We start from the raw sequence: 17,811 nt of genomic DNA on the forward strand, positions 1-17,811 counted from the left end.
TCGTAGAGATCTTGCCAAATTCTCGCGTTCCAAGCATGATAGCTTTATTGGAAGACAGAAATTTCATAGGAAAAGTTTAATTTTGAGTAAAGTACACAATCGACTCTTAAACTTGTTTAAGAGTATATCACATTAGTCAATGAACTCTTAAAATGTAGTTTTGTGCTTCTAAACTTGTTAAATGGTTCGCTCGAGGTCCGAATCTTCTTAATCAGCCTTTAATCGTCTACATGTGCCCTCTAATCATCCTATAACAATTAGTAACCCAGCATGCCAAAAGGTGGCTTAGATGCTGACAAAGTAGATTTAAACCTCGAGTAAACTTCGCATGTTTAGAGTATGAAAATGTAGTTTGAGTGTTCATGAGGTAACTGACACCCCAAGACAAGTTTAATGACCGTTGGTTGTATTTTACTTTTTATTTTGTGTAGGAACCAGGAAAGATTCTCACATTCCTGATGAAACCTTACGGCCTGTGCCAAACGTAGAAACTCCATGGGAACTGTCTGACAATTTCACAGGATTGAGGAGGGAAAATCATGTGTTCCTAATAGGCCATCTGATGCAATCACTTGAACTAAGCTGACATGGGAACGTGTCCCATTTCTTGTGCTTGAGCGTTTTTCCTCATCTAGCCGCCGAATTTCCTTTTCCAAATTTCATCATGCTGTTATACGCGTGCCCGGAGAAGACCACCTGCCGGGACTGTACATAGAACCCTACATGTGCTCTTTAAAGCTCCCACCAGCAGTGATAAAACAAATTGACGCTTATAGAAAGAGAGATCTGGATGTAAACAAAAATATGCCACCTCTGGCTGCTAGGAAGATGGTTTGCAAGCCGAATCAGAAGTGAAATGATCTGTAACTGTCTTAACAGAGAGTGAATTAGAACATTTAAAATTATTTGACTTCAAAAACTTCACAATATAAATCTATATCAATTTTATCTAAATACTTTAAATTCATCTAGTGTGTTTACTCTACCATTCAAAAGGTTTATAACCTATAGTTAATTGTAGTAAACTACTCTATGAAGGTAAACATGCAAGATTGTAAGAAGTAAATGTAGAAATATAAATAAGGTATAAAGAGCAAATTCGGTACAAGAGATTTTTATCCAATGATACCGATGGTATAAACACTACCTCTAGTTCACGTTAGAGGAGCCACCTAGGCTATAGCTCCCGTACAGCACCCGGTCACAGCCCTTAAGCCACCCATGCCTCAAATAGATTGAGTATCTAAGCCACCAAGACAATACCTCACCAAAGCCTCTCCTCCGGTTACTTACTGTCATCTTCACTTTGGATCTTGAGTCACCAAGATAAGGGTCTTTGAATCTACGTACAAGAGTCTTGTCACCGCTTCACACCAAGTTGAAGGGTCAAAAAGCTTGAGTCACCAAGGCCCAAAATGCTAGCGTACCACTTGGTATATTGTAGGACCATTCTTGATCCCTTCTCTAGGTAGCAACACCTAGCAAGAACTCTCTCTAGTCCTATTAGCACTAATCATTCTCTAATCTTGTGCTTAATTGCATTCGATGATCATTTTAGCATTTTTGTGGCATGGATGTCTTCTCAAGTGTCTATAAGCTTCCTCGGATTCTAGCATACTCAAATAGCCAAGTGGAGGGCATTTATAGTCTCAACCCCATAAACTAGCCTATGCTCTAATAGCTCCAACAAACTATGAATATCGGATGATCTAGTGTCAACAGCAGTATAGGATGATCTAGTGTCAACAGCAGTGCCAACACTAGACCATCCGATGTATGCAACAGTACAAACTAGCCGTTGGAACTCCACTCAAATCCATTTGTGAACACCGAACATTTTGGTGTAACCTTCAACTCCATCACCGGACCATCTGGTATGTATACTTGAGCCTAACCGAGCAACTTCTTACTATTCAATTGTCTGGCATGTATACATGATCACAGGACCATCCAGTATGTACAACTTCTTATAGCTTTGAAAACCTTCTAGAAAATACTCCGGTTAAGCCTTCGGTGTATTCTTCTATTCATCGTCGGACCATCCGATGAGTTCAAATCTTTTGCACTGAAAAATTTGCTCCTAGAAAATGCTCTGGTGTGCACTTCTCATTAACACCAGATCATCCGGTGTGTTGAACTGCAGGATATTCTGCTGAGACAAAATGCTCTGGTGTGCACACTTGCTGAGCACTAGAACATCCGGTGTACTCTTCTCCTTTTACTCCTCTGAGTTGAAAAATACTCCGACGTGTATAACAGCCAGAGCACTAAACCATCCAGTGATGTTATTTTTTCTGGAACTTCTTCAATTCAATCAATATTTGTCCCAACTGCGATAGCTTCTTCGTATATTGTATCCATAAGACCTACTAAAGTATATACTTGACAAACATATTAGTCTCATTGACTATATTGTTATTAATCATCAAAATCACATACATACCCTAAAAGGGTCATGTTCGCTATAATCTTCCTCATTTTGATGATTGATGACAACACAATCAAAATATGTGGCAAATACTAAAATATACTAATTGAAAAGCAAAAAACCAAATATAAATGACATAAGGCCTTACCTACTTGTTTGGATGCATGGTAAGAACAAACAATGATAGCAATTGTAAGAAAAAATATTTATCGTTGTTATAACTTGTCCTTACATTTATTTTGTACCCCTTTTATTGTGGTTGTTATGGAGATAATTATCCCCCTATTGCCACTATCTTTCTTGATCGACCCATGCAAGAGCTCCTTCATTTTATCCCCCTTTTTTCAATCTTGGCGTCCCTAAGCATTTTGTTTTCTCGCTTATTCTTCCCCTAGGCATGCCATTTTGCTTTGGTCACTAAAATTCTTCCCTAGAGCTGCAGGATCCTTTGCTGGAGTAGAAGAAGCAGGAGCTAACTCTGGAGCAGGTGCGGTAGAGGGAAGTAGTGGATCAGCCTCATCATCACCAAGAGATGGAAGGTTGCCATCTATAAAGATGCTCTCACTCATCTTCTGATCACATGCACACTCAAAAACAGAACTAGCACAGGGGTTGACTCATCAGAAGTCACATAACAAAATTCCATGATAGTGTTAGTGTCAATATTGTAAACCCTGTAAGCATAACTATGAAGAGAATACCCTAAGAAAAAACCATCGGAAAATCGCGACTCAAACTTGTTAAGATTGCCACGCTTTAGGATGAAGCACCAACACCCAAAAACTCTCAAATGCAAAACATTTAGCTTCCTCCTAAAGCGCAACTCATAAGAAGTCAAATTCAAGATCGAGCGTAAGAAAATCTGATTTGAGCTATGCTAATGGCCTCAACTCAAAACTTTCTAGGAGTCCTATGCTCATCGAGCATCATCCGAGCCATCTCAACCGAAGTCATGTTCCTTCTTTCGACCATGCCATTTTGTTGAGCAACGTGTGGGGTAGAAAACTGATGCTCAAAGCCATACTCAAGGTAGAAAGCATCAAAGAGATAGTTCTTTAACTCAGTGCTATTACCACTGCAAATTGCTTTCAATGTATCCGGGAGTTCTTTGAACAATCTCAAAACTAAGCTTTGAAAGTGTGAGAATACTTCATCCTTGCTCACAAGAAAGAAGACTCAAGAGTAATGAGAGAAATCATAATAATGACAAGAGCATACCACTTTCCATCCATCGAACAAACTCGAGAAGGATAAATAGTATCCATATGGAGAAGTTCTACCGGTCATTCAGTCATGACCAGATTGACTGGTGGGTGGGAGGCACCAACCATTTTTCCATGCTGTCAAGGAGCACAAACAAGATTCTTTTCAAACTTGAGTTTGGGCAATCATCGGATCAAGCCTAGGGCACTCAAACGAGTAAGTAAAGCAAAGTTCATGTGCCCTAGTCTTCTATGTCACATCCAAAGCTCAGAAGAAGATTGAGCAATCAAACAACAAGAAGAACCAAGAGGCTCAGAAAAATCAACTCCAAAAACTCTCCCAACTCGAGAAATCTTGCAAATCAATGCGGCAGAAGAATTGAGAACTCGAGAAGTATCGCGTTTGAAACGCACTTCTAAGTCCTCATCTAACAACTGAGATACAGAGAGAAGGTTGTATTCTAGATGCTCCACCAAAGCTACATTCTTGAGAGTGAAACTCTCATTTACCCTTACCATACCTTTGGCTTTCACCCGTCCTTTTCGATCATCTCTGAATGTGATGTACTCGTGTCGCTTCATGGGGGTGAGGTTGGAGAACCATGATGAATCTTCAGTCATGTGGCGTGAATAACTGGAGTCAATGGGCCATTTGTTCTCTAGGCCTCCGCCTGCTACCTACATATGAGAAGAATAATAGGTGGATGACTCAGTACTGGGGTTAGTTAAAAACCTCTTGGGAATCCAGTACTGGGTCATCCACCCTCAAGTGGTAAAAGCAGGTACATGTAAAACAGGTCTAGTACACTGAAGGCAAGTACAACGATAAGGAAAACATGGTTCGCCAAAGCGCTAAGATTCAAAACCTCTTACACGTGGACCAAAACCATATGAGTCATGGCAAAATCCACGTCGGGCAACATCTCTATGAAGAGATTGAAAAGCGCTAGCGATTTGTGAGTGAAAGTGAGGAAAATGCTCATGTACACCAACAGTGGGGCAGTACATATCCCGAGTGCTCCACTTCCACTCATGCCGCTCATCTCTCCTATAGCGAAAGCAAAACCCAACCAAGTGACCCTCTCTCTGGTAGTAGGTGCAGTGGTAGCATTTCTTGGGAACTCGAATGTCGATCACTCAGGGATCTTTTAGCTTAGGTTGTGGAGCTCTCTTGATTGTGGTGTGGGTTTCTTTTTTGTGGGTTAAGGAATTGGTTTTTGATGGGTTGTGTTGCGCCATTGATTTCGAACATCTTAGCTTTTAAGGTAGTAGGTGTGGTGAACACAGTCTTACTCTCCCCACTGTAAGACACCCTCTCAAAACCCAACCCAAGAGTCAAACCCACCTTATCAGCACACATTCCTGTCTTAGCCAAGATAAAAATCATTTTCCCTTTGCCCTTTGAGCACTTCTCCGCCAGAGAAAGGAGGTACTCTTCTCGGTCAAAAGCTTTTGAACTTGCCCTAAACCCAGCTGAGTTTGTCCTGAAAGATGGTGCAGATGGACTAATTTGGTTGCACATCCTTAGAACTCCCAGTACTCTCCAATCTAGGATCTAGCTCCTTCAGGCGCTTGTCTTTTAGTTTGATATCCTTTACAAGCAAAGGGTAATTCTTACAAGCACTCTCAAACCGACTGATGATTTGAGCATGCACATTACGAAGCTCAGCAAGTTCAGCCATGACAATCAAGCAACTCTCACACTCCTCAACATCAGATCTAGACCTAAGCAATACAAGTTCAATAGAGACAGACTTATAATTAGGCCTAAGATAGGTGATTTTCGAGATCGATCTGAGCCGCCATGATTATCTCGGTGGATTTGAGCTTGCTAAATAGCTCATCACAAGTTAACATGTCATAACTTGGAGACTCTTCAATGCTCGAGATCTTCACTTTCCATATGCTACGATCAAGAGAATAGAGAAGCTTGATCCCTCTCTCGTGGTGAGAATAGGGAAAATCAACAGTTAATCAAAGATTGATAACAATCTCATCAAAGCAAGCAAACATCGCATCCAAAGACTCTTCGCGGCCTTGCACTAACATTTGTTATTCTTGGTTGTATATGATTTAGTGTCTGATCTTAATCTGATTATGCCTTAATGAAAGACACTCAGAATATTTCAGATCTCCCGGACAATACGGAGATGCTGGACTATGTCAAACTCATTTCGACTTAGGCTAATGAACAAAATATTTCTAGCTTTGTTGTTGGCCTCATATTGTTCGATTTGAACCTGAGTCGTACGAGCAGCAGAGATCTCATAATTAGAATCAACTACTTCCCATATTGCACTTCCTTGACTTAGAAGATAAACCTCTATGCATACCTTTTAGTATGAAAAATCATGGCCATCAAACAAGAGAATCTTTCCACTTCTCTCCATGTCGCATATGGATCACAAAGCCGGTTAAGGTCAACAAATGATTAAATCAGCTCTGATACCAATTGTAGGAACGAGATTAGCGATTATATAGGGTGAATAGGCGTCTCAACAAATTTCTTATGAAATCGATAGTCTTCTCCTATTTGGATCACCCGATGCATCTCAAAACTCAAGCAAAAGCAAAAATCGAGAAAAGTTTTAACAAGAGAAAATCGAGGCAATATGACTCCACGGATGATATATGAATCATATGTTCCATTTAAAATCAATACATGTGTCTTAGCACTCGAAAGATCACAACTAGCAAAGAAACAAGAAAAGATGAAGACTGAGCAACGAAACTCTCTAAGTTGATTGTCTAGAGGCAAAAAATTTAAGACCCCATCATATAAGCATGTGTATGTGAATTTTATGCCTCTAGCAAAAAAAAAAAGAATAACCTCACAATGTGCTGAAATTTCACCCTAAAAACCAAAACAAAATCAAATCCAAAAAATGAAAGACTTCCAAACTTGCAATGGATAAATAGAGGGAAATTAGAAGGATATGAGCAAACTAACATGAAGAAAAATAAACTTCATTACAAAAGATGTTAGCCCTATTTTAGTAGATTATAAAGATTTTTACTCACAAAACTCTCATATAATACATAGGCTAAGCACTTCTCTTCCTATCCTCTAAAACCCTAGCACTAGGCTCTTAAATGAGTGATACAATAGGCTTAAGTGGCTTGTTCACCCTCTCTCATAACCCTACCCCTCTATTTATAGGCATAGGAAATTTGACCCCTAAGTTTTCTAATTTTTTTCCTAAAATACCTCTCTCTTGTAGTAAACTTCTATCTATCGTTGATGGTATTTTAGTCTATTTTCTTCTCCATTCATCGGACGGTTATGACACCTTTACGACTTTGCTTCGTCTCGGTGTAAGTTTCGCGATGGTGCCACATACTCCCTAAGATCTCCCACGGTTTTAAAGCCAAACCGCGAAACCCTAGCACACTTCTCAAAGCGTGACTAGCCGCCACTTGCTTCCACCTGAAGCAAACGCTCTGATAATGATGCGTATCCTCCGTCTTATGATCCTGATCACCGGTAAGTTTCTCTTGCTCCCGATCCCTCTAGCCGCCATGTCACTTACACCGACATCCTTTTTGTTTGACTTTATCAATGCCATCTTCATCCTCCGTTTCATGTTTTGCTTGACCTTCATGTGTGCAGTTAGGATAACCCTTAACTCTATCTAGCCGTCCTGGATTGTCCGGCATCAAGCACCTGCTTAGCCCCAATCACCCACCATCGACCGTCAAGTTGCATCTGTCACCTGCACTCATTGAAACAAGCAAACACATTTCTCCACACTCTAAAACATCTCTAGGTTAGCACAAAATAAAAAACTTCAACTTAGAGCACATCCTGCAGAAAACATGAACAACTGATGTTCCGGTGTGTTCTGCTCCTGAACACCGGACCATTCGGTGAGTGTAATACTATTTGTTCTAGGAAAACTTTGCTCTCTGCAAGAAAAGATTCAGTGAAAGCTTCCGATGATCTCATGTCTATCAGCAGATAATCCGATATGTGCCAATCTACTGAACCACTCTTCTGCAACATATCTACAATAAAAGGTCTGGTGCATTCTTTGATGTTCATAATCTTAGCACCGGCCTATCTGGCGTACATAATCAAACTTGGTGCCAAAAATCTCCTCTCTGCAGAAAATACTCCAACGCTCTTAAAGTTCATCACTGGACATCCGGTGTTTACTTTCATTTTTGCTTTAGCACTGAAAATGCTTCGGTAATACCTTCCGGTGCATTGATCTTTAATTTCGTCCGAAGAATTGTTCTCTGCAAGAAATAGTTCGGCGAATACACACTGCCCACACCAGAACTTCCGATGAATATCGGAACATCCGATGTTTATACCAAAACTTCCGGTGTGTAATTTTTGTGTACAGTGAAGAATTCGCTAATTTCAAATACTATCAACTCGAGTTAAACATGAAAAAAACAAATATCCACAAACACATGCTAACCAAATTCAATACATATCAAATATTATCACTACCTTATCGCATACAAACATTTAGTTTCTCACACTACGTATTTTTTAAATAATATAATTAGTAGGGCGTGTCCCTGTTTATAAAACTATACGTAGAGCCATAGCAGAAATAGCGAGAATATGCCAGAACTAAACTCGAACGGAGAAAAGAAAAGTATGCGGACGATCGAAACTCTAAAGCAACCCAACAATTCTATAAAAGCGTACGTATGGTGGCAGCTACCACTCGCACTCCCACTTGATCGGCCCGGGCTAGAAAGAAAAAAAAAATCATTCGATTCCCCAGTCAGCTGCAGAGCGCACACGGCTCCTGCGCCCAAAAGAATCCCGTGCGCTAGACGCTAGCTAGCCAGCACCCCACAGGCCGCGGCACAGCCACAGCCAACACGGCCATGGGGGCCAGCGTGATGGGGTGGCTCGGCGGCGAGTCGCAGGCGGCTTTCCCGTGGAAGCAGCTGCTGCTGTTGGCGGCCCTGGCCTGGTGCGCCGTGCGCGCGCTGGAGTGGGCATGGTGGCGGCCGCGGCGACTGGACCGGGCGCTCCGGTCGCAGGGCCTCCGCGGCACGGCGTACCGCTCCGTCGCAGGGGACGCGCCGTTGACCGAGCGGCTCAACCGGGAAGCCAGGTCCCGGCCCATCCCGCTGGGCTGCCACGACATCGTGCCCAGGACGATGCCGCTGTTCCATCAGGCCATGAAGGAGCACGGTACGTTTCTTTCTTGGTATCCTTCTTGGGGGTATACGTGATCTTGCTGTGCTTAATCATTATGCTATCTAAAGGAACAGGTTTTGATATTTTTGTTTGACCGAAATTCTTTTCTCGGACTGAACATTTGAACGTTCCTGCTCCTCGTAACAATAAAACGAGTGTGTCACTTGAAGAAAGACACCAGTATTTCAGTTAAGCCGCCTCCCAAAGTTATCTTATATTTTCAGATCTTCAGAGTTCTTTGAGCCAGTTTTTCCACTTCTCTTGAAATATCTAAGACAAGAGCTTCTGTAAGAATAGTACTAATAGCAGGAAACTTCCAGGTAGCACGTTCTGTTGGATACATACGTACTTTTAGGTTTAATTTAATTTTTAAATAAATCATAACAGAAACGAATATACTATCATTATTGTGTAACATAAGTATATATAACCTAGACACATATGTAACAGAACTACACATGTTTAATATACTCTATAATATGAACACAGAGTATTGCTCACCATGATTAAAATAAGATTAATCATCACTACTACAGAAAGAGTCATACATGCCTGTTTTCACTGCTGGTTCAAAAATAATGACAACGATAAAGTATCACTGTTAGTTTGTAAGCTCCAGACGCATATAAAAACTAAACCATCAAGAACTGGCAGCGATAGTGATACACGAACCATCAGTGATATTCAAATTATCACAGCCCATTCTTCGCTAGAACTGACAGAGATAATTCATCAAAAGATGTTTCTTTAATAACTGACAGTGATAATAGCTATCATGACCGGTTATATTTATAAACTGGCAGTGATACTCAAAAATTCATATCACTTCCTGCCCCTGACTACTTGGTTTCTCCGAAGCAACTTTAAAATCGTGTGCTCTCGATCACTCTCATTGCTCTCAATCAATCCCTCTCTCTCACTCTCACCCTATCCCTTTTATTGTCGCCACCGCTACTCCAACCATGGATCCACACGATGCTTCTCCCCCTCTAGCCACTCCATCGCCACCTCCACTGTATCCTTCTCCGATCACGCCTCCCACACCCACGCCGTTGTGTGGTGGCACAACAGAGAGATACAAACTCCTAATTGCGTATATCTTTTGTGACGGTGACCGACAGGTATATGTAGAGAAGACTATATGGTTAAGACATGCCATGATCGGATTTTTAACCGACATAGTTTTCATATACATTCGTTTGTCCATAAAGTAAAAGAATAAACTGCAAAAAGGAGGCCGCACATGCGCAAGCTACTGGACCCAATTTTTATGGACCATTCACGCAGATGTCGGGCACCCTTCGCTCCGGCCATGACGAGACGAGCACGCGTGTGTTCTGCTAATTCTCTCATCCACACATACTAAATGGGTAAAGGAGATAACTCCTTTTAATTTGGTCTTCATCCAACTTTACTAGCAATGTGGAGCTAAAAATACACCCTCATCTCCATTTAGGATATGTTTGATTCCTTTGTCTACCCTTCACTAGCAAGGCTAGAGGACAAATAAACATGTTTGGTTCCTTTACTTGGTATGAATTTGGGCAAAGTGGATAATGATTTCATTGCTTTTGAGAGAGAGCCCAATTGGCTCTCCTCATCTAGCAAGATTTGTTTAGAATTCTTCTTAAATATAATATGTTAAGCCCATATATCTAACATGGACCACCTATTCCCTATTGGATATTTATAACAGTTCCAATAAAAATGTACTCACCTTGTTGTGACCAGAGTTCAAGTCCGACAATTCTTGTTTCATTGGTCACTCTTCGCTTATTCAATTTGCGACAGCAGTCCCCAAAGAAAATGAAATAGTGGCACAACAAGTCAACACACGACACACTAACAAGCATGACCGGATATTGATTGACAATGACAGGTAAAACGTCGATCACCTGGCTCGGGCCGGTGCCCAGGGTGACCATAACCAAGCCCGAGCTGGTGAGAGAAGTTCTGTCAAACAAGTTCGGTCACTTCGAGAAGCTCAAGTTTGGTAGTCTTCAGAGGAGGCTGCACAACGGCGTGGGCAGCCACGATGGCGAGAAATGGGCCAAGCACAGGAGGATCATCAACCCCGCATTCCATCTCGAGAAACTGAAGGTGACCTGACATGCCTGAATTTGGCAATGCAATTGCATGGAAATCTGAATTCCTAGTACAGAATATGACAATGACCTATCTTTGATTTTCAGCGAATGTTGCCGGCTTTTGCCGCATGTTGCACGGATTTAGTGAAGAGGTGGGAGGGTTTGGTTACGGATGGACAGGCATGCGAGGTGGATGTTTGGCCCGAGATGCAGAACCTGACAGGGGATGTCATCTCCCGCGCCGCATTCGGCAGCAGCTACCTCGAAGGCAGGAGGATTTTCCAGCTTCAGGGGGAGCAGCTTAAGCTCGTCGTGCAGTCTATGAGCAAGATGCATATCCCTGGATACTTGTGAGTTCTTTCTTACTCCTGCTTGCCTATGTCAGTCACGCTGTTGGAAAACGAAAATTGGATCGCACACACACACACTCACGAACTGGACGAACAAGAACACGCGAGGTTTTTGCTACTTCTGTTATTCACTCTGAACAACCTTCGTGCTTACAACTGAAAAGCTAACAGCCACTTATAGCTGGACTCTGACTTAGTTCGTGCCATCCCACGAACCACAAAAACAGGAAACAAACCATACATCGCACGTTACAACTCACGCACGCACGTACTGCCTAAAGACGCGCTCGCCTCCTGACGACGCGCTCCTGATGACGCGCTCCTGATGACCCCAATTGTAGCAAGGCGAGCGCTGAAGGGCCGCAACCAGGGATAAGACTAACAAACTCCCCCTTAAACCTGGTGTGGCCCAAAATCTCGAACACCAAGTTGGTGCCGCATTGGCGCTAGTTTTACCACTGGCAGGGCCTTTGTCAAGGCATCTGCCTTCTGCTCATCTGTTCAAACAAACTCCACAGCGATCTCTCCTTTCTCAACGCAGTCACGGATGAAGTGATACTTCGTGTCAATATGCTTGCTGCGTCCATGGAAGACTGGGTTCTTCATCAGAGCTATGGCAAATTTGTTGTCAACAAACAGCTTCACTGTTTTGAGCTTCTTCCCGGTCAGCTCTGCGAGTAAACTTCTGAGCCACAAGGCATGACATGCTGCAACTGCTGCGGCCATGAATTCAGCTTCACAAGAAGATAGCGCTACTGTCTTTTGCTTTTGTGAATTCCATGAAATCAGGCTGTCATTGAGATAAAATGCCATGCCTCCTGTGCTTTTTCTGTCTACAACATCTCCCGCTAGATCACTGTCCGAGTAGCCCGTGATTACTTCTTCATTTCCTTGCTTGAGGTACACCAGACCATAATGGACCGTGCCTTTCAAATATCTCAGTATATGCTTCACTGTTTTCTGGTGCAACACAGTTGGCCTGTCCATGAATCTACTTGCTACTCCAACGGCAAATGAAAGATCCGGCCTGGTGTGAAGAAGATACCTCAAACACCCAATCACACGTCGATACTCAGTGACGTCAACACCTTCTCCCTCAGTGTCCTTGTGCAGCTGCAGCTTAGGCTCCATGGGAATTTTTACTGGATTGCAGTCTGTCATGCTGAATTGATCTAGTATCTTCTTGGCATAGGCAGACTGTTTGATGATGATCCCTTCTTCCTGCTGCTCTACCTCTATCCCAAGGTAGTAGGTGAGTAACCCAAGATCACTCATCTCAAACTCAGTCATCATCTGCTCCTTGAACTTTTTGATCATGGAGGGATTTGCACTGGTGACAATTAGATCATCAACATAAATTCCCACAATAATTTCAGTGCCTTCCTTCCCTCCCTTGTACACTGCTTGCTCTTGTGCACATCTAGTGAATCCAAGTTCCTTCATACTCCGATCAAGACGCGTATTCCACGCACGTGGCGCTTGCCGGAGTCCGTACAAAGCTTTACTGAGCTTGAGCACCATGTGCGGCTTGTCCTTCACCATGAAACCTTCTGGCTGGGATACATATACCTCCTCTTTCAACTCACCATTGAGGAAGGCTGATTTTACATCGAGATGGTGAACCTGCCACCCATGATTAGCAGCCAAGGCCAGCAGCATTCGCACGGTGTCAAGTCTGGCCACCGGTGCAAATACTTCATCAAAATCAATCCCATGCTTCTGGACGTAGCCCTTTGCAACCAATCTTGCTTTGTGTTTGACAATCTCACCACCTGAGTTCCTCTTAAGCTTGTAAACCCACTTAAGTCCAATGGGTTTCTGCCCGGGTGGGAGTGTAGTCAGTGTCCATGTTGTATTTCTTTCAATGGACTCAATCTCCTTCCTCATGGCTTCTTCCCAAGCTGGCTGTCCTGCAGCTTCTTGATAACTTGACGGCTCCCCCGTATGAGCAAGCAAAGCTTCATCGTCGGTGTCATCATAGTTCAACTCCACCACAGGTGTTTCTCGCATAATGTCGGTGAGCAACCTGTAGCGGATTGGACCTTCCTCAGTGTTGTCATGCCCGGAAGATAATGGCGACGTGGTAGCCGGTGCCGCAGGAACATCTCCCTCATGTGCTGCAGGGGGGTCCCTATACAATGCCACTCTGGCACTGTCGGGAATCGATGATGAGGTCTCCGGGCTCAATGACACCGGCGATCTGTCGTCTCCAGTGGAGCGTGTCGAGGATGAGAGCACGGGGATCGCGCTCGGCGACGCTGGCATCACAGGAGTCTGACCACCTGCCAGAACTCCGGAGCTCGATGCAGTTTCACCAGTATTTAGCTCGTTGTAGTCTGGTTCCTCGACTGAGAACTCAGTGGGTTCATCACCACCAACATCTGCAGACCACCTCCACTTCAAGTTTTCTTCAAAGATTACATCACGACTTACAACTATCTTGCCGTGACGTGGATCGAACAGGCGATGCGCTTTGCAGCCATCTTCAACGCCTAGGTACACCATTTGCTTGCTCCGATCATCAAGTTTCTTTAAATGCGGTGCCACAGCCTTGACATGTGCCACACACCCGAACACCCGTAGATGCGCAAGCTGTGGCTTCCTCCCGTTCCATGCTTCAAACGGAGTGCGCTCCCCCATGGCCTTCGTCGGCAGGCGGTTCAAAAGATGCACCGCATGCCGCACCGCCTCGCCCCAGAATCTCCCCGGGACATTCATGCTCTTCAAGAGTGATCGTGCCATCGCCATGACCGTCCTGTTCCGGCGCTCCACCACGCCATTTTGCTGCGGCGTATACGGCGCGGTATAGTGTCTTGTGATGCCTGCCTGCTCGCATACTTCAGCGAATGCAACAGACAAGAACTCACCACCTCGGTCAGTTCTTACGGTCTTGACGCGTCGACCACAGGCATTCTCAGCCTGTGCTTTGAACTTAATGAACTCTGAGCATGTCTGGTCCTTTGACTTCAGTATGAAGACCCACATCCAGCGTGAGAAATCATCTACGATTAGCATGAAATACCGATTACCAGCGGCTGTTGATGGCTTGATTGGTCCGCACAAATCAGCGTGCAGTAACTCCAGCGGCTCCTCCGCTCTGAACTGCGCCATCAATGGGAATGGCCTCCTTGCTTGCTTTGCCACTAAGCACCCATGGCACAACTGGTTGGGGCGCGAGATCGGCGGTACTCCAGCCACCATGCCTTTGCTGCTCAGCATCTTCAATGCCTGGAAATTTACATGGCCAAGGCGTGCGTGCCAAAGCCATGCTGGATCCTCCATACTTGCCAACAAGCACACTGGGCTGGCAAGCTATAGCTCAATACGGTAAAGACGGTTTGCAGCACGCTTTACCTTCATGATCAGGCGAAATGGATCCTTCTGGAACACCTCCAGTTCATTGCCATCCATCACAACCCGGTGTCCCGTCTCTGCGAGTTGCCCTAGACTAACCAGGTTACTGCACAAGCTCGGAATGTAATATACCTCATGTAACAACCACTGTTCTCCATTTTTGCAAGCGAAAAGGATGGAACCCTTTCCCATAATTTTCACCCGGGAGCCATCTCCAAACTTGACATTGCCTGTGACATCTTCATCAAGCTCGTAGAATTTTAGCCTGTCGCCAGTCATGTGATTGCTTGCGCCATTGTCCAAGTACCACATCTCGGCGGCAGCCACGGTGTGCTCCATGTGCTGCAGCTCCGGAAACACACCATCCTCACTAAGGTACGCGGCCTCCTGTTGTCCAAGGCGCGCTGGCCCGATCTCCTCGGTCTCAGCGAGTAGCAGCGCGGGCTCGGTATCGTCGGCCTTCGCCAAGTGCGCCTCGGACTCCTTCTTCGGCGCCTTGCACTCGCTGGCGTAGTGGCCATACTTCTCACAGTTGAAACATTGAATGTGGCTCTTGTCACGCGACTTATTGCCAGAGCCACCAGAGCCACCCTTGGTCGGTGACTCGCCACGTCCGCCACGGCCACGGCCTCTGCCGCGCCCGCGACCGCCCCGGCCGCGACCGCCGCCATCGGATGATCTGCCCTTTCCTGAGGACTCTCCTGCCTCCTTCTTCTGCCGCGCCTCCCATTCGGCTCGAGTGAGGAGCAGCTGGCCGTCGACGCTGCCGCCGCCGGACGCACGATTTGTGCGCTCGTCGTAGGCCTTCAACCGGCCCACAGCCTCCTCGAACGCCATCGTCTTCAGATCACAAAATTGCTCCATGCCGGCGATGCAGTGGATGAAGCGATCCGGCACGGAGTCAAGCAGCTTCTTCACCAACGCCGCGTTTTCCAATAATCCGCCGAGATTGGCATAGCGGATCGACATCGCCGAGATCCTCCCGGCGAGCTGATCGAGGGTCTCCCCTTCCTTCATGCGCAGCGCATCAAACTCGCCCTTCAGTGTCTGCAACCGTGCCTCCTTGACGCGATCTGCGCCGACGAACCGCGTCTTGAGGCAGTCCCAGACATCTTTCGCTGTCTTCTTGCTCGCCACCTGCAGCAGCAGATCCTCCGGGAGAACTTGGAGAAGGTGCGACCGCGCCTTCTTGTCCTTCTTCGTGTCGACGGTCGCCCCGGTCGCCGGCTCGATTGCCTCCCAGACTTCCTCCGCCTCCATCATGGCTTGCACCCGGATGCACCAGCTGGTGTAATTCGTCGCCGTGAGCTGCGGGTATTGGAACAGCCTGCCGCCGCCCTCCCGCTGCACTCCGCCCGTCGTGACGATCGACATCGAGCTGAATCGTGGGTATTTGGGCATGCACAACCAGGCTCTGGTACCAAATGTTGGAAAACGAAAATTGGATCGCACACACACACACTCACGAACTGGACGAACAAGAACACGCGAGGTTTTTGCTACTTCTGTTATTCACTCTGAACAACCTTCGTGCTTACAACTGAAAAGCTAACAGCCACTTATAGCTGGACTCTGACTTAGTTCGTGCCATCCCACGAACCACAAAAACAGGAAACAAACCATACATCGCACGTTACAACTCACGCACGCACGTACTGCCTAAAGACGCGCTCGCCTCCTGACGACGCGCTCCTGATGACGCGCTCCTGATGACCCCAATTGTAGCAAGGCGAGCGCTGAAGGGCCGCAACCAGGGATAAGACTAACACACGCAGCAATTGGCATTCCTCGTACGGTAGCACTAAAGCATTTCGTGCAGCTACCTGCCTACCAAAACCAACCGAAGGATGAAGCAGATTCAATCAGAGATCGAAGGGCTCCTGAAGGGCATCATCGCGAAGAGAGAGAACGGCTTGAGAACCGGCAAGGCGACTAGCGATGATCTTCTTGGCGTGCTGCTGGAATCGAACATGGAGCACCGCCGGGGTGCCGGCAACTCGAAAGCCGGAATCACCACTGATGACGTGATCGGGGAGTGCAAGCTGTTCTACTTCGCCGGCATGGAGACCACGTCAGTGCTGCTCACGTGGACGATGATCGTGCTCTGCATGCACCCGGAGTGGCAGGACCGCGCGAGGGAGGAGGTGCTTCACGTATTCGGCGCCAGAACGCCGGACTACGACGGCCTTAGCCGCCTGAGAATCGTAAGTACATGTGAAGGCTCATTTCATCCGCAGTTTCTGAACGATCTTAATGCCCGCCTCTTGTGAATTGTGATTGCGATCAAATTGCAGGTAACGATGGTGCTGTACGAGGTGCTGCGGCTGTACACGCCGCTGACGGCGCTCCAACGCCGCACTTACAAGCCGATGGAGCTCGGCGGCTTCAGGTACCCGGCGGGCGTGGTGCTGATGCTTCCTCTGCTGTGCATTCACCACGACAAGGACGTGTGGGGTCCCGACGCCAGCGAGTTCAGGCCGGAGAGGTTCGCGGAGGGGATCTCCAAGGCGTCCAAGGACGTGCCGGCGTTCTTCCCCTTCGGCTGGGGGCCGCGCACCTGCATCGGCCAGAACTTCGCGCTGCTCGAGGCCAAGATGGGGCTCGCCATGATCCTGCAGCGCTTCGCGTTCGATCTCTCGTCGGCCTACACGCACGCGCCGTTCCCCGTCGGCATGCTGCAGCCGGAGCATGGCGCGCAGGTCATGCTCAGGAGGCTTCCCTGAGCTGCCTGCACTTGGATGTGTTAACCTGCATGTACAGCATAATCAGTGGAGCTTGGGCGAAGGGGCCGGTAAAGTTAAATAGGTTTGATAATAAGAGTCTGAATTAATAAAATATAAGAGGTTGAATTAATAAAATTTAAAAATTATTATAAAATATAAAAAATATACTATAAAATAAAAAAATTTGTTGGACTGTAAGAATGCTCCGCCTCTCTCCGCGGAAGCAAGTAACAGTACCTATCCTTGCAAGTCACGGTTGTGAATATTGTAAGGTTAAACGTGTCGATGACTTAGTTACCAGTCAAGACTTCAGATCCGCAGCAAGTCCCTGTTTTCAGTATGCACTGGTCAGGATCATGACTACAAGTAACTGGGGTCATATTGAATTGGTCCTCAAACAAGAAAATAAATGCTCGTTGAATTCACAGGCCCCATTTGAGTTACGATCGTATGGTCATATTCACGTGGTGTCTAATTAGATATAAATATGAATGATTTAT

At 45.8% G+C, this 17,811-nt stretch overlaps 2 protein-coding genes across 2 annotated transcripts; one reads left to right on the forward strand and one right to left on the reverse strand.

Annotated features, from left to right (window-relative positions):
• Window positions 1-8,316: 8,316 nt before the first annotated feature.
• On the forward strand, window positions 8,317-17,623 carry LOC133908276 (cytochrome P450 CYP72A616-like). Its single transcript, XM_062350272.1, has 5 exons — window positions 8,317-8,791; window positions 10,677-10,897; window positions 10,990-11,234; window positions 16,408-16,792; window positions 16,883-17,623. Exons 1-5 carry the CDS (start codon window positions 8,479-8,481, stop codon window positions 17,309-17,311), a joined length of 1,593 nt encoding a protein of 530 aa, XP_062206256.1. The 5' UTR covers window positions 8,317-8,478; the 3' UTR covers window positions 17,312-17,623.
• On the reverse strand, window positions 14,547-15,605 carry LOC133909721 (uncharacterized). Its single transcript, XM_062352281.1, has one exon. It carries the CDS (start codon window positions 15,603-15,605, stop codon window positions 14,547-14,549), a length of 1,059 nt encoding a protein of 352 aa, XP_062208265.1.
• Window positions 17,624-17,811: the final 188 nt, after the last annotated feature.

The sequence above is a fragment of the Phragmites australis genome, chromosome 2 (genome assembly GCF_958298935.1).
Source record: "Phragmites australis chromosome 2, lpPhrAust1.1, whole genome shotgun sequence".
In the NCBI taxonomy this organism is placed as follows: domain Eukaryota; kingdom Viridiplantae; phylum Streptophyta; class Magnoliopsida; order Poales; family Poaceae; genus Phragmites; species Phragmites australis.

Excerpts from the sequence above, each read along its gene's own strand:
- LOC133908276 (XM_062350272.1), top strand. The coding sequence starts at position 8,479 with ATGGGGGCCAGCGTGATGGGGTGGCTCGGCGGCGAGTCGCAGGCGGCT. Across the intron at positions 8,792-10,676 it reads TCAGGCCATGAAGGAGCACG|GTAAAACGTCGATCACCTGG; the intron begins GTACGTTTCTTT and ends TGACAATGACAG. Across the intron at positions 10,898-10,989 it reads TCCATCTCGAGAAACTGAAG|CGAATGTTGCCGGCTTTTGC; the intron begins GTGACCTGACAT and ends TTTGATTTTCAG.
- LOC133909721 (XM_062352281.1), bottom strand. The coding sequence starts at position 15,605 with ATGAAGGAAGGGGAGACCCTCGATCAGCTCGCCGGGAGGATCTCGGCG.